Raw genomic sequence first — 26731 nt, forward strand, 5'->3', positions numbered from 1 at the left:
TTGGTCCTTTGATCGCCGGTGAGGGCGTGCGTCATGGCCCCGGTGTCCCGGGCCCGTTATCCCGAGGACACCGCGGGCTCTCGGGGGTGGCGACGCAGCTCGTCGGGGAGCCCGCCGTCTGCGCAGGCCAGACGCTCCCCGTTGGGAGGCCGTGCCCGCTCTCACTCCCGCGGCCTTGAGGGCCTCCGGCCTCCGTGGGGAGGGTCGGGCGTTGGCGCCCCTTGCCCGCCCGGCCGCCCTCGAGAGCAGGCCCCGGCGTCCCGCAACTACGCATTCTCCTCCTCTTCCGTCTCCTGTGGCGGGTACCGCTACCATCACCACTATGTGGGCGACCGGCAGAGGAGGCTGAGAGAGAGACAAAGGATTGGGGAGTTGGGAGCTCCGGAGGTGTGGGGGCTGTCCCCAAAGTTTCCTGAGCCGGATTCTGATGAGCACACCCCCGTGGAGGAGGATGAGGTAAAGACTCAGAAGACCAGCAGTTCAGACTCCAGCTCCGAAGAAAAAAGGAAGAAGAACAGTCGTTCAAAAAGCAAGAAAAATAAAAAGTCCAAAAGGAAGCATAGGAAATATTCTGATAATAGTGATAGGAATTCAGACTCCGACACGGATTCTAGCTCTGATGATGATAAAAAGAGAGCCAAAAAAGCCAAGAAGAAGGAGAAGAAAAAGAAACACAGGGGGAAAAAAAACAAGAAAAGGAAGACTAAGAAGACTAAAAAAGAATCCAGTGACTCAAGCTTCAGAGATTCAGAAGGGGAGTTGCCGGAAGACACCCGGGTGAAGCGGTCGGAGATTGCCGGTCCCACGGATCTGATGGGTCCAGAAGCACCTGTAACATACAGCTCCCAAGATGAGAAGCCTCTGAACTATGGCCATGCTCTGCTCCCAGGGGAAGGCGCGGCGATGGCTGAGTACGTAAAAGCTGGAAAGCGAATCCCACGAAGAGGTGAAATTGGGCTGACGAGCGAAGAGATTGCTTCATTTGAATGCTCAGGTTATGTTATGAGTGGTAGCAGGCATCGCAGGATGGAGGCTGTACGGCTGCGGAAAGAGAACCAGATCTACAGCGCGGATGAGAAGAGAGCCCTTGCATCCTTTAACCAGGAAGAGAGACGGAAGAGAGAGAACAAGATTCTAGCCAGCTTCCGGGACATGGTGTACAGAAAGACGAAAGGGAAAGACGACAAGTAAGGACTTTCTGTTGTTCAGCAGGACTTTTGACAACAATTTTACATGACCAAAGTAGTGTGAAAAGACTTCATGGTGCTACTGTATCGACTATGTTAGAAAGTCCGTGGAGAAAAAGCTGCCGTTTGAGATCTCGTTACCAATTTATTTTGTTATTTTTAATTTAATATGTGCACATGGCTTAAATACTCAAATACTGCAGTCGGAGAGTTAATAAAAGGTCTTTCATCGTAGTCCCTGATTCTTCTCCCCAAAGAGATCTCTGTTTGATGTCTTTTATACACGTAAGTTCTGTGTACATACAAGCACATTGCAGGATAAAGGTTGGAGTTACTAACCTGAAGATTATCTTCCCTGTTGACCCTGACCTCTCTCTCTCTCGAGGAGCTTCATGGAGCCCTTCACATGCCCCCAGGAGGACCAGAAGAATCCCAGAAGGAACAAAGGATTCAAATGAGTGTATACTTCTGGTTGCAGTTAACAGATTGAGTTAAAAAATAAAGGAAGTTTATTGGTTCGTGGAACTGAAAAGCCCTGCAGGAAAATGGGTTTCCCGCATGGCTTTATGGGACCTTCACTTTTTTCTTCTCCATGGGTCATTTTCCTCCGTAGCCTGGTTTCCAAAAGGGTTGCCAAAGGTCCTGAGTTTGGTTATATACTTCCTGGTCCACCTCTGAGGAGCAAAAACATTTCTGTCTTGGCATTCCAAACAAGAATCCCGAGATTGACCCAAATTGGATTAGCTTAGGTCACATGCCCGCTCTCAAAAAAGGTACTGTTGTCGCGAGATAGGCCTCCTCCTGGAGCTGTGAGTATAGTCAATTTATAGGCTACATGGGGAGGAAGTGGATACCTGAATGTCAGGGTAATGCTGGGAAGGTGTATAGGCAACCGACAAATGCCCACTATAGTTTTGAAGGATTTCTAAAAAACACAGTTCGTGTGCTGAAAGCCAAAATTTTCCTGAAGCTTGCTTTTGACTATCGGGGAATACCTGGCTGAAGGGGACATAGGGTTGATCCATAAAAATAGATCTAAAAAGTAAAGACGAAGGTCCATTGTGCTTGGGTCTTCCAAAGAGTAGACCAGGTGCCACCTTAGACTAAGAAGAGACAGAAAAAAATGAGAAGGTATAAAGAATGGAGTTGGTGGAGTTCCCGAAAAGGTCAGATCAGGAGGGACCCCATGGACAACAAAGTTAAGCATTGAAAGCCCGGCTCCAGCTCCGGCGTTAGGGCTTTAGAGTGACCTCCGTTCATGGTCCGTGACAAAGGCTTCATTGTCATCCAGTGACATCTGCCTGAATCCTAAGACTTCATTTCATCGCTAAGCAAACTATCTCATTTGAAAAAGGGAGCCCCTTTTCAAGGCTCAAGACCCTACGGAGCCCCACAGAGCTGAGGGTGAAGGGGTGGGGTTCTAGAATCTCACAGGGCAGTATGAGGTGGAAGGGCACCTTCATCCTAGTAGATGACTTGATTGGCACTGGACCACACTACCTTGAGAATTTCCCCAGAGTATTGGGGAGCACTGGTAAAAGCCAATATTACATATGTATATTTCTATCTTTAGAAACAAACCATACCACATTTCACCCATGAACTTACACCTTGCCTTTTTCACTTAGTACGTCTTGGAGATGTTTTAATCGATGCATATAAATCTTATTCTTTTTAACGACTTTATAATGTTCTACTGAATGAAAGGACCATATTTTATTGGATGTTTAAGATGTTTCCTATATTTTGCAATTACACAGTACTGAAGTGAAAATCTTTGTGGATATGTGAGAATATTATCTGTAGCATTGTCATCTAGAAATAGAATTATTGGGTCAAAAAGAATTCTTTGGATCATCTAAAAATGGCCACCTATAAGTGGAATTCTTGGATTAAGTGGAAAATATTTATTAGGTGCTTTTTATATGCTAGGCACTATGGCAGGTACTGGGTATAAACCAGAGAGCAGGTTAAGTTTGATCCTTGCCATCACACAGAATTTTACATTCTACTGGAGGAGATAGACCTTTAAAAAACTACCAGACAAGTACGTATTAACTGCGGCATGCTATGAAGAAAATAAGGGACTAGAGACAATAATAGGGGGAGGTTTTTGATAGGGTGGTCAGGAAAAATCTAAGAATGTCACATGTTCTATGTGCTTTTACATTTTAATAGATTTTGCAACATTGCTTTCTAAATAAGCAGTACCAGTTTACACACTGGTACGGCTTTGTAAATAAGATGTACCAGTTTACACACCTACATCACCAACAACATTGTACTTCTAAACCTTTTGATCTTTGCCAATCTAATAGGTGAAAAATGGCATTTCATTTTTTCTTTCTTTTTTTTTTTTTTTAGAGAGAGCATGAGCGGGTCTGGGGGAGGGGTAGAGGGAGAGGGAGAGACAGTCTTAAGCAGACTCCCGGCTGGGTGCAGGGCCCAACACGGGGCTCAATCTCACAACCCTGAGATCAGGACCTGAGCTGAAATCAAGAGTCAGATGCTTAACCAACTGAGCCAACCAGGCGCCCCTAGGATATTTCTTTGTTTATTCATATGATGGTTTAAAGTTATAGATTTCCTCATATAAAACTATGAGTTAAGTTTATTGGACTCATTTGTAGGTTTTTTATTGTTTAGAAAAATCACTGGTCACATAATTTTCTATTTAAAATTCAGAATAATGAATAATATTTTGCTGAATGTGTGGAAGCAGAGAGAAAAGCAGAAAGCATCATTACAAAAAGATAAGAACGGCTATCTTATGCTATAGCATGGTAGCATGACTTGTAATGCAGTAGTGCCTCTACAGATCCTATAGAAAAAGCAGCTTTCATTTTGAATATCTTAAGAATGGACCTGATGAAAACATACGGCCCACCATTTTGTTTACAAAAATAAAGATAATCCTGTAAAATGATAATCTCAAATTTGAAAATTGATTTTTAAAAATTAGCAACATGTAGTCTGTCCTGTAAGATAGCATCTTTATTCTTACCTACCTCTACCCCTTCCAAAAGTACAGACTACTTAAAAATGCAGATCTTGAATTTTTTTTAACTCTGTGTGTTAAACTACATTTTGACGTTTCTTTTCTTTTTTTTTTTTTTTTAAGATTTTATTTATTTGACAGAGAGAGAGACAGTGAGAGAGGGAACACAAGCAGGGGGAGTGGGAGAGGGAGAAGCAGGCTCTCCGTCGAGCAGGGAGCCCGATGCAGGGCTTGATCCCAGGACCCTGGGATCATGACCTGAGCAGAAGGCAGAAGCTTAATGACTGAGCTACCAAGGTGCCCCTACATTTTGAATTTCATGGGTTATTCAATACAATGCCAATAATCTAAGCCTTGATACTATGAGTGACGTTTAAGAAGCCAGCCATGGTAGGGAGTTTGAAAGGGGCAGTCAATTAAGATATATTTACTTCCTTTTTAAATTAAATTTTATGTTTATCTCTTACATAATTTTTGAAAAATATATAAGCCCTTCTTTTGAAAGAAAGAAAATCAGACATATGAGTTTTCTATCAAAAAAATGTTAACTTCTAATTAGTAAAGTATTTGCATTGACTGCATTTGTTTGCCTAAGGAAGTTTTAGGGTGAATATATTTAATCGCTATTTCTAAAAGATACTTCCAAGCTTCTGGTACCCAAGGAGGAAATGTTAACTCTCCTTGTTGTTGTAATGAAACGTGTTTTTTTCTTTTGCTGTGATAATTTCAATGCTGAAAACACTGAATAAATTACCTGTCATAAAACAATGATTAGTATATTTAATGATATTTCAAAACTATCAACTAATTAAGCAAGTTGTTCAGATTTTTAAAAGGATTTATTTTATTCAAAGACTATAAAAAAGTTTTTGGTAAGGTGAATAAGAAGGAATATTTCTCTTTTCTTCTGTAGAATTATTTTGGTAAAGTGATATGTTTTTTTCCCCTTGAAACCTACATTCTCTGCAAAGTATTGCTGATTATACTTTTATAGTAATCTACTTAATTTTTCATTACCTTAAGTATTTTTTTTAAGATTTTATTTATTTATTCATGAGAGACAGAGGAGGAGGAAAGAGAGAGAGAGAGAGAAGCAGAGGGAGAAGCAGGCTCCCGGGGAGCCCGATGCGGGTCTCGATCCCACGACTCTGGGATCATGACCTGAGCCGAAGGCAGACGCTTAACCATCTGAGCCACCCAGGCGCCCTACCTTAAGTATTTCAATACAAATATATTTTCATTGTTCAATTTAATCTTCAATTCTTTGATACTACAAAAAAAAAAAAAAAAAACCACACAAAACGCCAAAACGCTGACATTTATTTTTGCTGCTGTGTTTGACGACTTTTTAAATTGGGGAGAAATGGAAAGGTACGCGTCTGTGTTTAATTTGTGAGTGAGCAAAGTAGAGATGCTGGTTCTTCACGCTAACAGTAAACCGAGCTGGCCCGTTCTCACTCTAATAAAACCAAGTTCGGCGTGCAGACGAGGACCGCCCGCGCTCGCACCTGCACGCCGCCGGTGGGCGGAGCTCCGCCCCCAGCCGCGCGCCGGAAGCCGGACACCATCGAGCCGCGGTCCTCCCGCGTGCCTAGAGCGGAGGCGACGGTGCGCGGGGAGGCGGGCGTTTGGGGCTGGGCGAGGGTCGCGGACCGTGCTGGAGCGCGCCTGGCCACCGCTGAGGGTCGGAGCTGGGTGCGTGGTGTGTGCGCTCCGCCTGGGAAGGCCCTGCAGACCCGGGCTGGGGAGCAGCTGGTGCCCTAGGTGCTGCGACAGAGGGCCCGCAGGCCGGGGCTGGGGCCGGGGGCGTCCTGAAGCTGCCGATCTGCTGACCTGGGCCCAACTTAGGCTGCACTTGTTCATCCATTGAGCGCAATTTTAAACACGTGTTGGAAGGTAAGCCTTAGAAGGCAGTGCTTGAGCAGAAACCTGAAGAACCTGGAAAGACCTGTGTGGCCTTTGGGGGTACGCGCTTTCAGAGGGAACAGCAAGTGCAAAGGCCTCCGAGGTGCTTGGCATTCTCGAGGAATAGCAAGGAGACCGGGAATGTAGACCCGACCGTCAGGAGCGGGGGGCGGGGTTTGTAGAGGACCGTATTGAGAGGTTGGGGAGCGGGAGGAGGTGTGTAGAAGTGGGCGTTTTATTGTGGAAGTAATTTGGTCGTTTCTTGGTGTGAAGAATTTTTGGAGGATTTTAAGCAGAGGGAAAACATGATCCGATTCATGTTTTAAAGCATCTGTAGCTGGGAACTCACGAGGAGATAAGACCGTAAGGCCGCAAGAATGGAATCAGGGAAACTATTGCAAGTAATTCAGGTAGGAGATGAGGCTATCTTGAACTTGTATTATTGTAGAAGTGGTTAGTCCTGGTCGGATTAGTGATCTACGTGGAAGGCGGAGCCAGCAGGCTTTGCTGTTGGATCACATGTGGATTATGAGAGAGAGAAGGCAAAGTTAAGTCCAAGGGTTTAAGAGCTCTTGGAGGAAAGATCTGAGGTTGAGCTTTGGGGTCTTGTGTAAGTTATTAAACTCTCCACGTCTCAGTATCCTTCTCTGTGCAGTGAAGTTGGCAACTGTGTCTTGATACAGTTGTGTGAAGATTAAATGCATTGACACTCAAAGTACATAAAACAGTTGTGTTGGCTTATTGTTTTATTCTGAGACATGAAGGGTATATGGGCACTAAGGAGAAAAAAAACTGGGGAGTTGAGTGTTCGATGTGGAAGGACCCAGGAACAGGAAAGAGTATCATAAATTTGAGGACCTGAAAGTTCATTAGATCATAAAAAATTTTAAGCCATATTAGATGTCTTTAACTTGATGCTAAGGGAAGTGATGAGTCACTAAATGCAGTAAATGCACAGCAGAGATACAATGCTATCTTCTCTTTAGAAATATCACTGTTTGCAGTGTGGGAAATAGATTGGTGAGTCAGAAGACCAGTCACAGTAGTCTGGGTAGGAGGAGATGGTGGCAAGGGGGATGAAGAAGGGAGGATAGACTTGAGAGCTATTTAGGCAGAATCAATAGATCTTGATTGATCTGATGCACAAGATGTGAAAGTAGGCTGGAAGGGTCCGTTTATCATATTATTTATTATATATTGTGTTTGATGCATTTAGTCATGTCATAGAAATGACCACCACTAATTCAGCAACCTATGCTATGTATCTGTATTAGAGTTCTCCAGAGAAGCAGAACCAATAGGAAATACATAGACATAGACACACAGAGACAGATTAATTATGAGGACTTGGTTCATGGAATTACAGAGACTGGCAAGTCCCCAAGATCTGCAGGGTGAGTCAGTGAGCTGGAGACCCAGGAGAGCCGATGGTTTAGTTCCATTCTGAGTCCAAAGGCCTGAGAACCAGGGGATCCGATGGTGCAGTGACAGTAAGAAGAGGAAGGCCAGCAGTCTTGAGATCCAGGAAGAGCCTGTGTTTCCATTTGAGTCTGAAGGCAGGAAAAAAGCTGATGTCTCCGTGTGAAGGCAGTCAAGCAGGGAGAATTCTCTTACTTGGGGGAGAGTCAGCCTTTTTGTTCTATTGAGACCTTCAACTGATTGGACGAAGCCCACCTACATTATAGAGGGTGTCTGTTTTACTCAGTGCACTGATGTAAATGTTACTCTCATCCCAAAACACCCTCACAGAAACCCCCAGAATAATGTTTGACCAAATATCTAGGCACCTTATAATCAAGTTTTCACATAAAATTAACCGTTGCAATACCAAACTTTTATTTCTGGCTAATAACCATCACTTTCTTTGACTTTTTCATTTCTGTTAAGAACAGTAGGATTTGACTTTTTAAATTTTAAGTCCATTTTTTACCTATATATGTATGTGTGTGTGTGTGTGTGTATCTATATTCAGCTCAGGTCATGATCCCAGGGCCCTGGAATATATATGTGTATATATATCAGGTGGGAGTTACCATCTCCACATCCGGGACTATATAACAGCAAAGCTGTATTTGGAGCCCAGCCAGGTTTTATAGTGTTTTTAAAACCAAGAGCCAATTTTCACAGTTCATTTAGGTGTCTGTTTAATCCAGAACAATACCTCTTTTTATTTTTGTGAAATTGACTGTTGTAGATGAGCTGCATTCAGGATTTATCGGAAAGTCTCCTCATTATTAGATTCATATGAAACATTTAGTAAAAATGCTGCATAAGTGATAAGGCACAAGCTCAGTTGTCTGACTGTTGGTGTTGCTGGGCTTGATCATTTAAGTTTGTGGCTGCCAGATGTCTCCATTGTTTTTTTGTAATTAATAAGCAGTCAGTATGGTGGTTCTTGGAGACTGTGAGAATGTCCTTTCTCCCCACTCCTTTTGCCCAGTGACTTTACCCATTTGTGGTCTTTGATTCAGTTACTTATTTCACCAAGCTGCAAAATGGTGATCTTTTCAGATTTGTTATTCCTGCTCTGTCAGCTGGCAGTCTTGTGTAGAACAGAGTTTTCTCCTTTTGTATGTACTGTTTTTAGGAATGGTTGTTGCGGAGAGAAAGAAATTGATAGTAATTATTGGAATTGTATGAAGCCAACAAAGGTGTATTGCTGTGGTTACTGTTACTACTACTGCTACTGTTTCTGTGATTCTTTTTTTGGGGGGGGTAAAGATTTATTTATTTATTTGAGATTGGGGGGAGGGGAGGGGCACTGAGCAGGGCACCCGATATGGGGCTCCATCCCAGGACCCTGGGATCGTGACCTGAGCCGACGGCAGACGCTTAACCAACTGAGCCACCTGTTTCTGTGATTCTTGTTTTTACTTTTTCAGGAGGAGACCGTGAAAAGGAAGTTCTCCAGGGCAGAGAGCACAAGCCGGCTGATGCTGGGGATGGCGACAGCACTGGCTAATGCCCATTCCCCAGCTCCTCTGAATCTGAAGAAGGAGGGGCTTCAGACAGTGAAGGAGGATCCCTGCTCTACTTGGGAACAGGGATTCAAGCTGCCAGGAAACAGCACCGGCCTTGGACAAGAACCGCTGTGCAAACAGTTCAGGCAGTTGCGATATGAAGAGACCACAGGACCCCGCGAGGCGCTGAGCCGGCTCCGGGAGCTGTGCCGTCAGTGGCTGCGGCCCGAGACGCACAGCAAGGAGCAGATCCTGGAGCTGCTGGTGCTGGAGCAGTTCCTGACCATCCTGCCCGAGGAGCTGCAGGCCCGGGTGCGGGAGCAGCACCCCGAGAGTGGGGACGAGGTGGTGGTTGTGCTGGAGGATTTGCAGCCAGAGCTTGGAGAAGCAGGACAACATGTGGTAAGGAGCAGATTCGTTTTCTGTAGAAAAGTGGGAGCTGAGACCTGGGCCGGCGAGGTGGGCATGAGCTCAGTAACAGGAGAACTGCTAAGCTTTGGTTCGGTTTCTTTCCAGTCTGGCTGCTCGTAGCTGTAGGTCAGCCTCCCCTGCTGTCTGCTGGGATGAACTGAACGTACTGATTCCCTAGCCGCTTTTCTCCGACCCCCGGTTTCTCTTGACTCCTTTCTCACGTAGAAGTGTTTCCTGAACAGTTTCCTCCTAAGCCCACATGTCCCTAACTGCCCCTACATAACCGTCCCTAGGGCCCAGACCAGGCAAAGAAGCAGAAGATGCTCGCAGAGGAGGCAGCCCCTGTGGAAGCAGCGCGGGAGCCGCAGGTCCAGCCTGAGCGTGACGTCCCAAAGCCTGAAGAAGAGAAGGGTAAGAAACAGCTGTGTCTTCTCATGTGTGACAGCTGGGCTTTGGTGTCCCCTCCGGCGGCCCAGCTTTTGTGTTTGTTTTGAGTCAGGTTTATTGAGGTGTAATCTACACATGGTAGAAATCACTCTGTAAGTGTCCGGGTCAGTGAGTTTTCACAAATGTGACCAAACTCTGTCATCTAATCACCACCACAATCTAGATCTGGAAGATTACCATCACCCCAAACATTTCCCCCCATCCTTTCCTTGGTGTTTCTGTTCAGCAGAAACCAAAGGCCCTTCCTGTGTCACGCTTCATCTCCTCCTTCTTCCAGTTACCATGGGGGTGAGCAAACAAGCTTCGCTAGTTTCTCACCCGAGGCAAAGAACCTCAGCCACATGGGCCAGTGCCCATTTTCTCTTGTCTCCTTCAAGTTATTGTAGTATTATTACTGTCTTTTGTTTCTAAATGTTACCTAAATTCCTTTTTTATTATACTGTATTTTCTTTGTCACTGAAATTCCTCTTTCTTTCTGTCCCTTACATTTTTTTTTAAAGATTTTATTTGTTTATTTGAGAGAGAGCACGCGAGAGCATGAGCAGGGTGAGGAGCAGGGGGAGAAGCAGGCTTCCGATGGAGCAGGGAGCCCGATGCGGGGCTCGATTACCCTGGGATCATGACCTGAGCCGAAGGCAGACGCTTAACGACTGAGCCCCCCAGGCGCCCCATGATGGGCTTATATTTTAAATATGACAAGTAAATGTATTCATAGTAGATCCTTGACACTGTCTCTTGCCTTCCTGGTCTGTTGAAAATGCCGTTTTACACTCAAAGTTCAGGTCGTTTTCCAGTTTCAGAGCCGCCCCCGCTTTTTAGTTGTTTATGTCATTAGATCATTGCTGGAAAAGGATCTCTCTTCCTTTAAGCCCTCCCTCCCCTGTGCGTGGCCGCAGGAAGATGTGCACAAGGTGCCTCGCACAGGATTCGCTGTCTCTGGCTTCTCCTTGCGAGTCGTCCACTGTTGCCTTTGGCTCTCGTGTGCTCTCCCTTTGCAGTTGATCTGCTGCCTTTATGCGGCTCACACTCATGAACTTGTGCTAGCTTGTTATTGGTGCTGCTGAGGACCTCTCTCCTGCTTTCTGTCTCATTCCAACTTTGCGTTTTCATTCAGGTTCCTGGCCTTGGAAGGCCCATTCTACTGGCCCACCTGTCCCTGTATGTCTGAGCTTAGGTTTTATTCATCAGACATTGCTTACGCTTTTTCACGTACCAGACATACGAGCAAATTATTACAGCATCAAGATACTCGGTATCTGTTGAGCCACACAGGAAAGCAGCTGCTGCTGTCCAAGGAGATCGGGAAAGTTCAAGACATTTTTGTGAACTTCATGTTACCCTTGAGGGTAAAACCCAGTGGTTTTGATCTGTTGGTGAGGACAGTGAACCCAGAGGGTTTTGATTACATAGCCAATCAGTGATAAAATGGGCTCTGTGTCTGCATTTCTTCATTTCCAGTACTTTCTCTTTCTTATTGGCCCCAGGGCCCTCAGTTGACCACGCTTTTTCATACTCCAGCTGACAAACCATTTTCAAGAATGTACAGCCATGCCCTTTGAGACTGTTTGCGTGCTTGCTAACTTTGTGTGCTCTGTGTATGTCACGTGATCAAGTTCAAACCATTTTTTTTTTAAGATTTTTTATTTATTTTTGACAGAGTGTGTACAAGCAGGGGAAGAAGCAGGGAAAGGGAGAGGGAGAAGCAGGTTCCCCGCTGAGCAGGGAGCCTGATGGGGGCTCAATCCCAGGACCCTGGGATCATGACCCGAGCTGAAGGCAGACGTTTAACCATCTGAGCCACCCAGGCGCCCCAAGTTCAAACCATTTAAGATCAGCTGCCTCCTACCACAGTCCCCATCCTCCCCCGAGCAGCCGCTGTTAACAATTTCTTGTGTACCGTTGCGTGTATATTCTGTGCAGATGCAAGCATCCACAGCATTTCCACTTGGCACACATGGCTTGATTTAAATTTATTCCTCCTAATTGCAGATTCCCTTCCCTAAGCATTAAAAAACAAGTAATTGGTAGTATATATTTAATGTTTCAGGTGAGGAGACAAAGACTGAGAATAGGAAGACGGTGGTAGAGCCAGATTCTTGTGGAGGAGTGGAATCATCTGGGAAAATATCTGAACCCATAGAACCTCGTCATGAGGACCCTAACTTGGAAGGGCAGCAGGTCAAGCCCAAGGAGAAGACTGAATATAAATGCTCAGACTGTGGGGAGGGATTCACCCAGCGCTCAGAGCTGATTAGACACGAAGGGACACACACACAAGGGAGGCTCTGTGAATCTGAGGCTTGTCCGAGTCCTCGTCCTACTGCACATCAGAAAATCCACTCTAGAGAGAAAGGTCATCAGTGTCACGAGTGTGGGAAAGCCTTTCAGAGAAGTTCTCACCTCGTCAGGCACCAGAAAATCCATCTTGGAGAGAAGCCTTATCAGTGCAAAGAGTGTGGAAAGGTCTTTAGCCAGAATGCAGGCCTTCTGGAACACCTTAGAATCCATACTGGAGAGAAACCTTACCTGTGCATCCACTGTGGGAAGAACTTCAGGCGCAGCTCCCACCTCAACCGACACCAGAGAATTCACAGTCAGGAGGAGCCCTGTGAGTGCAAGGAGTGTGGGAAGACCTTCAGTCAGGCCCTTTTCCTCACCCACCACCAGAGAATCCACAGCCACTCCAGAAGCCATCGCTGTAACGAGTGCGGGAAAGCCTTCAGTTTGACCTCGGACCTCATTCGCCATCACAGGATTCACACTGGAGAAAAGCCTTTTAAGTGTGCCATATGCCAGAAAGCCTTCCGACTGAACTCCCACCTGGCTCAGCACGTGAGAATCCACAACGAAGAAAAACCCTATGAGTGTAATGAATGCGGCGAAGCCTTCAGGCAGAGGTCGGGTCTTTTTCAGCATCAGAGATACCACCACAAACACAGTCTGGCTTGATGGGGCATCCTCTCTGCAAGGAACACGACGGACAGTATGTTGACAAGCAAACAGCACTTTAGGAAGAGTCACTCCAGCCAATTCTAGCCTCAGAGAACTCCAGGGGGCCAAGTGGGAGGCTCTGTCCCTTCACTTGTGCTCAGCCTTGGACCACAGTGATTTGATCCTCGATGGGACTGTGGGAAAAAAGCAAAGCCGCATTCTTCACTGCAGAACTTCTCTGAGCCTTTAACATGGTAAATGCATGATTGCACGCCTCCAAGTAGTAGAGAGCCTCATGATTGAGCGAGGGCTTTGAAGTCACCAGTGAGTCAGTCAAGTATCCACAGATTTATAGTCTTGACCAGAACAAGAGCAGGTCAGTATTTTTGCATCTGCTACAGCAGCAGCTATAAAATAAAACTAAAGATGTTTGGAAATACACCACTCTTAAAGTGCAGGTTAATGGTGGGCATTTTCCCCCACTGGTTTTACTAACCACCCCCTACTGGCATCCGCCACTTTCCCCACGCCCAGTCAGCAGAAGCATTTTGGAAAGCAAAGAAAATTTAATTTGACCACTTCCCACCCCATTCTTGCCACAATACTTCACTGATTCAAGCTGGAAATCAAGGTTTTACTTAAAGTATGGAAGACATTTCCTAAGTCATTTGAATGAATTCAGGTAGCAGCTGTCTTACTTGATACCTCCGGTGCGAGGGTAGTTGGCTCCTGCATAGGCACTGTTTAGTAAGTGGGGAAAGAAATTGGACTTTTTCCTTTTAATACTGATAATGCAATTTTATTTTATTTTTTATTTATTTTTTAAAGATTTTATTTATTTGAGAGAGAGCATGAGCGGGGGGAGGGCGGAGGGAGAGAAGCAGACTCTCTGCTGAGCACGGAGCCCGACACAGGGCTCGATCCCGGGACCCTGAGATCATGACCTGATCCAGAATCAAGAGTCAGATGCTTAACCGACTGAGCCACCTAGATACCCTGATAATATAATTTTAAAATGTTGCTTGTTCTGGAATTCTTTGGAAGTCAAGCAATAAAGTCAGCTGGGAGGAGATCATGATTTTATACTGTGAATACCAAAATGTTATGGTAATGGTGAAGAGTATTGAGCTTAGGGGAGTCCACTCCTGAACCATCATTGCTTGCTGATTGTCAGTAGCTGCATAGGGTATTGTGTCTGGAAAAAGTGTCTCAGTCTGCCGTGAGAATGAACCCTCGTGCATTGTTGAGGGTTTGGTGCATCTGCACATAGTTTAGAGACAAACGAGGAGTGACTCCACAAAAGCTTGTTTTTCTCTCAGGTGGAAAAATCTGGAGACAAGCAGTCCAGGACTGATACAGTGTTTCCTTGACACCACTAGGGATCCTGCTTCTGCTCCAACATCCTAGTGCACACCATCAGTCCTGAGGTTGTCACATGATCCTTGGTGGCTGCTTAAGCTCCAGCCATCACATGCAAAATGCAGACAGAGGCAGAAGGACAAAGATGCCTCCCAGCTCAGCCAGCCCTCTGTGAGCAGCCTCCCAGAAGTCACTTCCACACATACTCTACAGGCCAAAACTTGGGAAAGGGAGTTGGGAGAGTGTGTCTTATTCTGGTTTGCGGAGTGCCCAGCCAAAAACTAAGCTGCTGTCACTAGGAAGAAAGGGGAGCATGAAGGCTGGAACAGGCACTTTGCAGTCTTTGACCCACTTCCCACCTGCTGCGTGTGGTGTGACCAGGTGCCACCGTTAATACCATTTCCTGGAGGAGGACCAAATCTGTGGGAGAAGCAGTGCAACTTTTTGTGGCTCTAAAGAATTTCATGGAAACAGTCATGTTCCATTCCTTAGGAAGTCGTAAAGCTATCTGTCTTTCAATCTGCCGATGAATAAAATTAAGTTGATATCAGGAATTTTCTCCCAAGTGTTTTGACGGCTGTGCTGAGGTCAGTACCTAAGCATTCAGCTCTGTGTCATAGTTTAAATCTGTTCGATTCTGTTCTATTTTGGAAGGAAAGAACAGAATGTCTGTTTGCTTCTCTGTTAAGAAGGAAAAAACAATTCTCATGAAAAAGCAATGACAACAAGAGTTACAGTATGAAGAGTGATATAGCCTTAAATATTTGGAAAATTTAGCTTTCTTTGTGGTGATTCTGTAGTACACACATTATAAAGTTTTCTAAGTTTGTTGATACCTTAACCAACCTAATCCCTCACACAGTCCCAAAGGAAATGGTGTTCTCATCAGTACCCTGGGGGCATACCCATAATGACTTGGACATAAATGTTGGATACAGGTATGTTTTATTTATTTTTTAAATTTTTTTGAAAGAGCATGGGGGCGGGGAGGGGAAGTGGGAGTGGGGGCAAAACAGTCTCAAGCAGGTCCCACGCCCAGGACCCTGAGATCATGACCTGAGCTGAAATCAAGAGCCAGGTGCCCCTGGAAACAGGTATATTTTAATAACATGCTTTTCTTTTCTAGAAGAATATAGAAACATTGAACAAACGGCAAAATGTTATAACAGATCTTGATGAAGGTTTTGCTTGCAGTGCAACACATGATAGAGGCTCTAGAAGGAAAGCTCAAAGTCTATTCAGAGGGCAGCAACCCAGAAAGGATGAGCTCTATTGCAAAGTATCTTCTCCTGATCAGCTTTTCTGTTGGGATAGTATCCTATAATGTTCAAAAAAGAGTGGTCCTTGTGTGTCTTCATTTCCTCTTCACTCTCCTGTTTAAAAAACTGATAAAGCTATAAATAAGTGTGCCATTATAAATGTAGTATGGAAAAACAAGAAAGGGAAAAATAAAGCACCCTAATTTTCACCTGTCAAAAATAATCACTGTTTAATGTGCATATATACACACACATACTCGAATTGTGATTTGTTGTTACTAATAATTTCTGCTTAATTTTTAATACCACCTGTCCATGTTTATCTTCATAAATTCTTAATAAATTAACTTGTTTATTATGATAGAAATTCATATATTTTGTAAAAACCTTTGAAAATGTAAAGAAAGCAAATCATCCTGCTCCATGGGCCAGATACAATCCCTTAATAAAGTATTTTGAGATACTGGTCTTTTTGTACGCATAGAAACACTTTACTTTTCTACTGGATTTCATATTGTGAACAGTTTTGATTTGTAAGAGAAAAGGACAGTCCATTTGCCTATCTGCCCCGTCCATTCTAGACCAGTTCTGCCATGATCCTGGGTGGGCAGCTTGCCACGTGACCCTTCTAAGACCACTGAGGATTGGATTGGGTGGGGGACCCCTAAGTCAGGCTTGGTCATTTGGATACCCCCAGAAGTTTGATATTGGGTCACAGATTCTCGTTGGTCTCTGTTAGACACTTGAACAAGAAACGAATCTAGAGCTGGAACCATTTTTGTGGTCACATAAAAACCAAATAGAAACAAACCAGCCTAGGGAGAAGTAAAAGAATGAAAGCAAGTCCTGAAGCTGGGACCCTATGAAGGCTCAGAGAAACTCAGGATAAACGACTCTGGCCCTCAGCTCCTGAGGTCCGCCACACTCCCAACTGGTCCTGGGAGTCCAGGGAATACCCTTGTTTCCTTCTGTCAAAGGTTTCTTTTAAGCCAGTTTGATTGGGTATCTGAACCTTGCTAACAAATAAACCCAGAAATCCCTGATTAAGACACCCGGATAACTAAAAGTCTTCATGGAAGATCATTTATTTTTATTTAAAAAAATTTTTTTAGAGATTTTATTTGAGAGAGTGAGCAAGAGTACAAGCAGGGGGAGAGGGAAAAGCAGACTCCCTGCTAAGCAGGGAGCTGATGCAGGACTTGAACCCAGGACCCTGATATGACCTGAGCCTGAGCCAGCTGCTTAACCAACTGAGCCACCCAAGCATCCCAGAGATAATTTTAATATAGGTTGCGCAATATTCTACAGTATATGTTCCCATTGTTAGTCGTTTAGTTTATAGTTTGTCACCACAAACATTTCAGTAAACATCCTTGGACATAACTTTGCTCCCTTTATAGAATTCTTTTCCTTCATTCAATTCCTGAAACTAGGATGTAAATGAGACAAAGGGGTAGGCACAATTTTTTGTTGTTGTCTAAGGTTTATTGGAGATATTACAGCACAGCAGAAAGATTCAAACGGCTCCACGTGGTGTTTTGAAATTCATCCCAACTGTAGGCTGGGTGACCTGCAGGTTGGACAGACTGCCAAAGTCAACATTTCCTTAATGTCAGGGTCTATCTACTTCAATGATCTCCTGATCCAGGGCTGAGACCTCGGGCCCGTAATTACCCCTTTCTCTGTCCTGCAGCTTGATGGAGATGCCTCGCACCGGGCCCCTCCGAATCCGCTTCATCAGGTGTGTGACATAGCCTGCGGTCTGGTTGCGGAGCTTCTTGCTGGGGATGATGGCGATCTCCTCGCACACGCGCTTGTTGGTGTGGAAGTCGTTGCCCAGGCGCGCCTAGTACCTTTCAATGATGACCCGGGCCGCCGCCTTCACGGTTTTGGTGCGGACACGGCCCATGTCGGCGGGTATAGTAAAAAAGCAGTAGGCACATTTTCTAAGGCTTTTGATTCATTTGCCAGATTGCCCTCCATAAAGGTTATGCTAATCTGTGCCTTCTGTTAGCAGTCTGTGAAAATACCCATTTTTACATACCTACATCAAACCTGGGAATTACTCTTTTGCACATCTGATAATCTGGTGCATACGAAATGAATCTTTTTAAAGGGGTTTTAAAAGAATACTTTTGCTGCCAAAGTTGAACATCTACTTGCATGTGAATTGGTCATTTATAATTCTGGTTTTGTGAACAGCCATCCTCACATTTTTCTGGATTTTTCTATTAGATTCTTTTAAACAGCAGTGCTCTTAAAAATTAATAGGGGAGCTGTATATAAAATTTTAGATGCACATGCTCTTTGACAGATCAATTCTAATGTGTAGTATTTAAGCTGGAATTATAAAAATGTGAAGATACTGTTCTCTGCAGCATTACTTACTGTGCATACATACACACGTACTATAAAACAGTAGGCATAGTTAGGTAAATTGGCGTGCATCCATACAATGGAAACTATTAGGCTGTTAAAAAATTAGCTGATATGGAAAGATCTCCAAACTATCCTAACAGAAAAGGCTGAGGTGCAAATTCATGTTGTGATCCCGTGAGTTTAAAAATATATAGCTACATACTCACTAAACAAATGTTTATTGTGTGCTACTCTGTGGCTGGTACTGTCCTGGGGAAACACACAAAATATTAACAATGGTTAACTTTGGGGATGGGGTACTTTTCATTTTATAGTTTCTAAGCAACTTGATTTTTATTGGGCATATATAATCTACATATTTAAATTTTAAGAACTTGTGCTGTATTGTAATTGTTCATTTATGTGACCCGCAACCTGAGAGGATACTAAAAGCAGAGTCTCGGCTTTGCCTTTGCTGTCTTGTCGTTAACTGAAACAATTTACAGAGGTGAGGGTCCCGCTCGGGTCTTCGGGACGCGCCTGCGCGGTACGGCGGCAGGGGTCCTCCCGGCGCACTAGAGAGGAGTGCGGCCTCGATCCTAGAGAGGCCGGGACCGCGTTCCTAGAAAAGCCGCTACTCGGTTGCCCGAGCGGCGGAAGCCGCTTTGGAGATTCAGGCGCACCGCCGCCCGGGACCTGTGGCGAGCCCGCAGCGTCTTTGCTGAGCACGTTCCTTGAGCTTTTGGTCCGCTGACCAGCCGTCGGACGCGCGCGTATCGCGCGCCCGCTTGGTGCCTCCGGGGTGCTCCGTGCGCCGCAGGTGCCCTCCGGGCCGCCCGGAGAGCAGGTGAGGGCCGGGCTCGCTGGGGCTGCGTGGACCGGGCCTCTGATCTCGGGGGACGGGAGCCGGGCTCGCTGGGGCTGCGTGGACCGGGCCTCTGACCTGGGCGGGGCGTGGGGGCGGCGGGAGCCGCAGAGGGACTGGACGGGCGCGGTGGGTCGGGCTGGCTCTCCCGCGAACGGCCTGCAGAACAGACGGGTTTCCTCCCTGTGGACGTGAGGTGTCGGGGGGCGTTTGCGCTGGGACTTGGGACATGAGCCCCCCAGAAGGGCGGTCCTGGCCGTGAAGGACAGCGTGGGTGGGAAAGAGCCAAGCCGGTCAGCATGGCAGTGACGTGAGGAGTTTGCGAAGGGGGTAGGGGCTGTGCCTTTTATTTCGGGGTTAGCGTTGTGCCTGGAAAAGAACGACGTGCTCGGTAGTTTATCGAATGACAGACAAACCAGTAAAAACCCAGAGGAGGTTTGAATCCAGTCCAAGGAGGAGCACTGGGAACCGTCTTTTTGGTGAGGGAGAGGTGTTGAACATGGTCCGAGTGGTGCTTTGGGAAATACTAACGCAGGGATGGAGGAGTGGCCTGTGGGGCAGGGGTCTCACAAAACGTTCTTGTGGTCGTGAACGTCCATGCGAATAGGGAATGAAAGGGAGGGAATGGCTGCAAGAGGTGTTTTGGAGGAAGGACTGACTGGACTCCGAATGACTGTGTAGAGAGGCTGGTTTTTGTTTTTTTAAAGATTATTTGACAGAGAGACAGGAAACACAAACAGGGGAGTGGAGAGGGAGAAGCAGGCTTCCCGCGGAGCAGGGAGCCCGATGCGGGGCTCGATCCCAGGACCCCAGGACCATGACCTGAGCCGAAGGCAGACGCTTAACGACTGAGCCACCCAGGCGGCTGAGAAGCAGGTTTTAAGCCTGAACGCATGGGGGATGGTGGTGATGCCAAGGGAAATGGGAACAGTGAGTACAGTTTTGACAGGACTCCGGTTTCAGCTTGGGATGTGTTGAAATTACGACCCAGGAGAAGCTGGAAGGCATCCAACTGGCATTTCAAGATGTGAGTCAGGAATGTAAAGGCGAGTTGGAGTCAGCCAGAGATTTGCGTATTCTTGGAATAGAGGTATACTGAAATTGGGATTAATGAGATCACAAAAGGAGAGAGTAAGGAGAGAGAGAAAAAGAACTTGGAAGTATGTTTCAGTTTTCTATTCTTATATTAAAATAAGTTGAAACCCCAAACTTAGTGCCTTAAAACATCCTCAGCTTATTTTCATGATTCTGCGGGTTGACTGGGCATTTCTACTGGTGGAGTTTACTGTGGTTGCGATCAGCTGGGAGTTAGGTGCTGCTGGACTTCAGTTGGGGCCCCCAGGTTCCAACCCACATGCCCCGTGCGTGGCCAGCTTGGGCGTTCTCACAGCGTAGCAGGCTCACGGCAGTGTGCCAAGGGCTGCTGCGCACTTCCTCTTGCAAAGCTGTTTCTGCCATGTTCTCTTGGCCAAAGCAAGTCAAAGGTCAGCACAGATTCAAGGGAAGGAGAAAGAAATAGACTCCACCTCCTCCTGATGAAAGGAGTGACAAAATCTCATCTTGAGAAATTTTAGGGGACAGGAGACTTTGGAAACGGTCTACCTCCCCAGCATTTGAGGTGGAATATTATGTGGGAAGTACACAGATGAGATTTTGTTTGGCTCTGCCATGGATAAAATTCTCTTCTCTCCAGCTGAAGTAGAGGCTGCTCAAGCATCCTTGTTAACCCTGCTTGCCTCACATGCTTTACTTTCCATCCCTTACCTCCTGGCTCAACCCCCTTTGGATTCAAGATAGATTTCTAATTAATCTCACTGGTAACGTGTCAGTTTCTGAGCATAACTTACAGTGGGGACAAAAACATGTTTCATGGAATTTTGAAGCTCTTGTAACTTACATGTTACAGATCCATTCTTATGCCTCCGATGTAGAAAACCATTTTTGAAGTGTACACCTGGGCTAAGTGAACCTTTTCCTTTAAGCCAGCATGGACGAAGCTTTGCCAGGCCGCACACCTGAAAATGGAGACAGCCTTGTCAAAGTGAAGGAGGAGGACCCCACCTGGGAGCAGACGTGGGGCTCATGGGAGAGCAGCCGCCAGACTCAGGAGCTTTGCCGCCTGCGATTCCGGCAGTTCTGCTACCGGGAGGTAACTGGGCCCCGCGAGGCTCTGGCCCAACTCCAAGAACTCTGCCGTCAGTGGCTGCGGCCCGAGACGCACAGCAAGGAGCAGATCGTGGAGCTGCTGGTGCTGGAGCAGTTCCTGACCATCCTGCCGGAGGAGCTGCAGGCCCGGGTGCGGGAGCAGCACCCCGAGACTGGGGAGGAGGCGGTGGCTGTGCTGGAGGATCTGGAGAAAGTCACAGGAGACGGAGGACAGCAGGTTGGGGAACATTTGTCTGTTAATTTTTAACTTTCTATTTTAAAATAATTTTTAACTGACAGAAGTATCTGGGAAAGTAGCACAGAAAAGTCCTGTGTCCTCTTCACCCAGATTCACCAGTTAACACTGTACTCTTGATACGCGCCCTCTTGTGCGAGCACTGTCCCTCAGCCTCTCCGCATATGCACAGGTCTGTGTATCACACACACACACTCATGCTTTGTGTTTTCTTCCACCATCTGAGAATTATCTGGGGACACCATACTTCTTTATGTAGGAACACTTCAGTGTTCAATATGTATTTCTGAAGAACAAGGGCATTCTTTTGTATAACCAGAATACAAAGATCAAGTTTTAGGAAATTAAAATTGTTATGTACTATCATCTACACAGTAGTCCTTGTTCACATTTTGCCGTATCATCCCAGTAGTGGGGGGTTTTTTTTGGCAATTTTATCCTGATCCAGGATATAGTCCAGCATCATATGTTGCATTTAGTTGCTTTTACTTTAGTCTCCATGAATCTAGAACAGCTGCTTGAATCCAGGACAGTCTTTCTTTGTCTGTCATATTGATATTTTTGAAGAGTACTAACCAGTTACTTTATAGAATGCCCATAAATTTGGGTTTGTCTTCTATTTTCTCATGATAGAATGCAGCTTGTGCATTTAGGCTAGAATCCCACAGAAGCTATGTGTTCTCCTTAGTGCATCACATCACAAGGCACACGGTGATGGGCTGTCCCATTACTGATGAGGTTAAGGTAGGGTCTGTCAGATTTCTGTATTACAGTTACCATTTTCCCCCTTGTAATTAATAAGTAATCCTTAGGAGAGGTTTTGAGGTCACATACATACCCTGTTCCTCATTAAAGTTCCATCCACTACTGTAAGTATCCATCTGGGTTTGTTCTGTTTTTTTTCAGGGCAGAGATTCTGTGTCTGCCTTGTCTCTTGTTTGCCATGATCACCCCAGCATGTAGAACAAAAGTCTGAGTCTTAGTACATGTGCAGTCCTTGTTTACCACATGGATGAATGTCTCTGTGTTGCTCATTTGTCTTACTCGTTGCTTCTTTAAAAGACAACATGGGGCCCATCTGGTGTTCTGGGAGATGTCCCTAACTGCTGTTCAGTCTGGTTCCCACCAGGATGCCTTTTCAAAGTGAATCTTTTGTCCTCAGGCTTCTGTCTATACTCAGGGACAGGACATGTACCCACTGGTGACAGAATATCAAGGAGCCTCTTTGGAGTGTCAGAGCCTCCAGCTCCTGCCCAGGGTAACCACCTTGAAGTGTGAACCTCCAGAGCTCTGCCAAGGGAACCCCCAAGAAGTGAGTGGTGAGTGCCGGTGGGTGTTCAGTGTGGACGTTGGCAGCAGACACTGACAGGTGCTTGTGTATCTGTGTCCTCCACTTTTTATATTTTGTTTTTTCTTTGTCTCACTCTGTATCTAAGCAAGCTTCTAAGGACATGTGGGATTGTAAAATGTTGGAATCCTTAGATCTTCTTATCTAATACCCTTCCCAGTAGTTGGGAAAACCAAAATTCAGGTTGTTTAATGACTTGTGCAGGGTCGACAGAGGCAGAGCAACATCTGGAATTCAAGTCACCTGAGCTTCTGACCAGAGTCTCTCTGCTATATACCTCTGCTCTACACCTAATTCGATACTTGTGGGTGTTTTAAGTATTTACGTGGTAGCTTTCCACACACTTACCTTTCTCCCATAGTAACATTTTCTTCAGTATCCTCCCGGCCTCTAATCTTGTGTCATTTTAAATACAGCTTTGGGCTTAAGCAGGTTCTCTCTGTTTTCCATTTGGAATGCAGTCTCCTGTGTGCAGGGCTCCCCCACTTTCCATCTCCAGGCTTCACCTCCAGGTAAACCACCCCAGCCGTTGGCTGTTGTTCAGCTCTGTGCAGGCCTCTGGCAATAGGATAAGCCATGCAGAGAATACAAAGTTTACAGTCTGCAGATGGATTGAGAACAGAAAAAGTACACAGGAAGTTCAAAGAGGAGATCTTAGAACTCCACAGTGCAGTGTTTTTTAACCTCTGGTGAGGGGTGCTACTAGTTTTTCCCCAGAAGTTGTTGAAAACTTGACTCTCCTCCCTGGAAATTGCGGGTACATGCAAAAGTATGCATACAATTTCAGAGGGCTCATAATTTACCCCAGTCGTGGTTACCGATCACCACGTTGGTAATATGTGAATACTGATATTTTGACAGTAAGTGTAGAATATATGGTTCATGTAATAAAATCATCAGAGGGAGATGAAATGTATAGGGCTCATATAACTTATGGTGTTTACCATATCATGTAGCATAAATAGGCCTTGATATTTCCCTACTTACATGGCTGATGTCTCTATCATATTTCTTCAGCTATGAAAAACCAGCATTACATAAAGCCCCAGAATGGTTTGTTTATGTGAAGTTGAGAGGTGGCAGAGAGCCCCACAGTGGGTAGACATTCCTACTTACCTAGAAGACAATGTAACATTCACATCTGCTGAAAGCGATTTCATTTTGACTGGAGATGGGCAGTTGTCAGAATGGTGATGATAATTGACCAAAAGATAGCAGCGGTCATAGGATGTGAGATTGTTTCATGTAAGTGAATGCTTAAAAGTTGCCTGAGATGGCTCATAGAACCAGACCCCGGGGCACTCTGGGCAGAGTGGTGGCCTCCTGTGGTTTCCTGCATCCCCATAGGGAGGCACCACCGCTGTCGTGTGTGTGTGACTGGGATGACAATGTTCTCTGGGCCCGCAGGAAGCATGCCTTGTCATTTTCAAGTGCTTTTTTTTTAATTGTTATGTTAATCACCATACATAACATCATTAGTTTTTGATGTAGTGTTCCATGATTCATTGTTTGTGTCAAGTGCTTTTTTTTTTTTAAAGATTTTATTTATTTATTTGAGAGAGAGAATGAGATAGTGAGAGAGCACGAGAGGGGAGAGGGTCAGAGGGAGAAGCAGACTCCCCGCTGAGTGGGGAGCCCGATGCAGGACTCGATCCCAGACTCCAGGATCATGACCCGAGCCGAAGGCAGTCGCTTAACCAACTGAGCCACCCAGGCGCCCTGTGTCAAGTGCTTTTTAAAAATATATATCCTTTTAGCTCCTCCTGAATATTCTAGAGACTCTAGCTAAAGGCCTGCCTACCAGTTATAATCCCAGCACATTTCTCCGGGTTACCTGAGACCACATGAACTGAAGACCAGTTTCCCAGGCTATTGGCATCCCCTCTTCCTGTGCTGGTATTTTCAAGGGATAGTAAATCGGCCAACATGGCAAAAGGGTAGGTCGGGTTTCTTTAGCAAGAATGTGGGGAAGAATGGGGAGATCACGTGGAAATATCTTGCAGGGTTCTTAAAATTTGGACTCTCATTAAAAAGTTGGGTGCTGGGGCATCTGGGTGGCTCAGTCAGTTGAGTTTCTGCCTTTGGCTCAGGTCATGATTTCAGGGTCCTGGAATCGAGCCCCACATCGGGCTCCCTGCTCAGCAGGTAGTCTGCTTCTCTCTCTCCCTCTGCCCTCCCCCTGCTCATGCTTTCTCAAATAGATAAATCTTAAAAAAAAAAAAACTCTTTATGATGACTTTTTGACATTTTAATTACTGTGTGTCTTGGTGTGGACCTCTTTAGGTTGATCTTTTGCCTTGTATAAGATTTTATTTGAGAGAGCAAGAGGGAGCACGAGCTGGGGGAAGGGGCAAGGGGAGAGGGAGAAGCAGACTCCCCACTGAGCAAGGTGCCGATGCAGGGCTCCATCCCAGGACCTTGGAGTCATGACCTGAGCCAAAGGCAGATGCTTAACCAACTGGGCCACCCAGGTGCCCCCAAGAGGCTGTTTTTGATTTGTTTTTTTCCTTTGTTTTGTTTTTAAAATTCTACATATGAGTGAAATCATATGGCATTTGTCCTTCTCTGAATTATTTCACTTGGCATTATACTGATCTAGAGATCCTTCCATGTTGTTGCTGATGGCAAGAGTTCATTCTTTTTTATGGCCGAGTAATATTCCATTGTAGAAACATACCACATCTTCTTTATCCATTCATCTGTGGATGGACACTTTGACTGCTTCCATAACTTGGTTACTATAAATAATGCTGCTTAAACGTAGTGGTGCCTATATCCTTTTGAATTAGCATTTTCATATTCTTTGGGTAAATATGCAGTAGCACGATTCCTGGATTATAGAGTAGGTCTGTTTTTAATTTTTTGAGGAACCTCCATACTGTTTTCCACAGTGGCTGCACCAGTTTGCATTCCCACCAACAGTGCAGAAAGGTTACTTTTTTTTTCATATCCTCACCAGTACTTGTTTTGAGTTTTGGATTTTAGCCATTCAGACAGGTGTGAGGTAGTATCTCGTACTTTTGATTTGCATTTCCCTGATGATGAGTGATGTTGAGCATTTCTTCATGTATCTGTTTGCCATCTGTATGTCGTCTTTGGAGAAATGTCAGTTTGTGTCTTCTGCCCATTTTTTTATTGGATTATTTTGTTGGGGTTGAGTTGTGTAAGTTTTTTACATATTTTGGATATGTCATTTGCAAATATCTTCTCCTATTCAGTAGGTTTTCTTTTAGTTTTGTTGATTGTATCCTTTACTGCACAGAAACTTTTTATTTTGATGAAGTCCCAATGGTTTATTTTTGCTTTTGTTTCCCCTTGCCTCTGGAGACATACAAAAAAATGTTGCAGATGATGTCAGAGACATTACTGCCTGTGCTTTTGTCTAGGATTTTTGTGTATGGTGTCAGAAAGTGTTGCGCTTCCTTCTTCTATATATGGCTATCCAATTCTCCCAGCACCATTTGTGAAGAGACTGCCTTTTTCCCACTGCATAGTCTACCTACTTTGTCGAAAATTAATTGACCATAAAATCGTGGGTTTATTTCTGGGATCTCTAGTCTGTTCTGGTGACTTATGTGTGTATTTTTGTGCCAGTACCATTACTGTTTTAATTAATACAGTTATGGAGTCTAGCTTGAAATCTGAGATTGTGACACCTCCAGTTTCTTTTTAAAGATTGCTTTGGTTATTTGGGAACTTTTGTGGTTCCATACAAATTTTAGGATTATTTGTTCTAGTTCTGTGAAAAATACTGTTGGTACTTTGATAGGGATTGCATTAATCTGTAGATTTCTTTGCCTGGTAAGGATATTTTAACAGTAAGTCTTCTCCCACTACATGAGGATGAGTATCTTTCTGATTGTGTGTCAGTTTCTTTCACCCATGTTTTATAGTTTTCAGAGTACAGGTCTTTCACCTCCTTGGTTAAGTTTGTTCCCAGGATTTCATTATTTTTGGTGCAGTTGTAAATAGGACTGTTTTATTAATTTCTCTTTCTGCTACTTCATTTTAAGTGTATGTATAGAAATGCAGTGGACCACTGCATCTTGTGACCTTAATGAATTCATTTATCAGTTCTCATAGGTTTCTGGTGGTCTTTAGAGTTTCCTCTATATAGTGTCATGTCATCTGCAAATAGTTTTCCTTCTTCCATAGCAGTTTGGATGCCTTTTAGTTCTTTTTCTGTTCTGATTGCTGTGGCCAATACTTCCAGTACTATGTTGAATAAAAGTGGTGAGAGTAGAAATTCTTGTCTTGTTCCTGATCTTAGGGAAAAGCTCTAAGGTTTTCATCATTGACTAT

General features: G+C 45.0%; 2 protein-coding genes and 1 pseudogene across 4 annotated transcripts; 2 read left to right on the plus strand and 1 right to left on the minus strand.

Annotated features, from left to right (window-relative positions):
- Positions 1-3534, plus strand: NKAPL (NFKB activating protein like). Its single transcript, XM_025858534.2, has one exon. The coding sequence runs from the start codon at positions 34-36 to the stop codon at positions 1189-1191; it is 1158 nt and encodes a 385-aa protein (XP_025714319.1). The 5' UTR covers positions 1-33; the 3' UTR covers positions 1192-3534.
- A 2258-nt stretch (positions 3535-5792) lies between these two features.
- On the plus strand, positions 5793-15950 carry LOC112813471 (zinc finger and SCAN domain-containing protein 26). 3 transcript variants are annotated; one of them, XR_003205529.2, is made up of 5 exons: positions 5793-6081; positions 8973-9452; positions 9755-9872; positions 11956-13215; positions 14159-15948. XR_003205529.2 is itself a non-coding variant. In XM_025858527.2 (4 exons), exons 2-4 carry the CDS (start codon positions 9024-9026, stop codon positions 12855-12857), a joined length of 1449 nt encoding a protein of 482 aa, XP_025714312.1. In that variant the 5' UTR covers positions 5793-6081; positions 8973-9023; the 3' UTR covers positions 12858-15950. The 3 variants fall into 3 exon arrangements, 1 of the variants encoding a protein (XP_025714312.1); XR_012377127.1 differs by having other exon boundaries at positions 11956-13093; XM_025858527.2 differs by having other exon boundaries at positions 11956-15950.
- Positions 15951-16926: 976 nt separating this feature from the next.
- LOC112813483 (small ribosomal subunit protein eS17-like) lies at positions 16927-17366 on the minus strand (annotated as a pseudogene).
- Positions 17367-26731: the final 9365 nt, after the last annotated feature.

The sequence above is a fragment of the Callorhinus ursinus genome, unplaced genomic scaffold, assembly GCF_003265705.2.
Source record: "Callorhinus ursinus isolate GAN/ISIS: 27379988/994484 unplaced genomic scaffold, GSC_fseal_2.0 scaffold109, whole genome shotgun sequence".
Classification (NCBI taxonomy): Eukaryota; Metazoa; Chordata; class Mammalia; order Carnivora; family Otariidae; genus Callorhinus; species Callorhinus ursinus.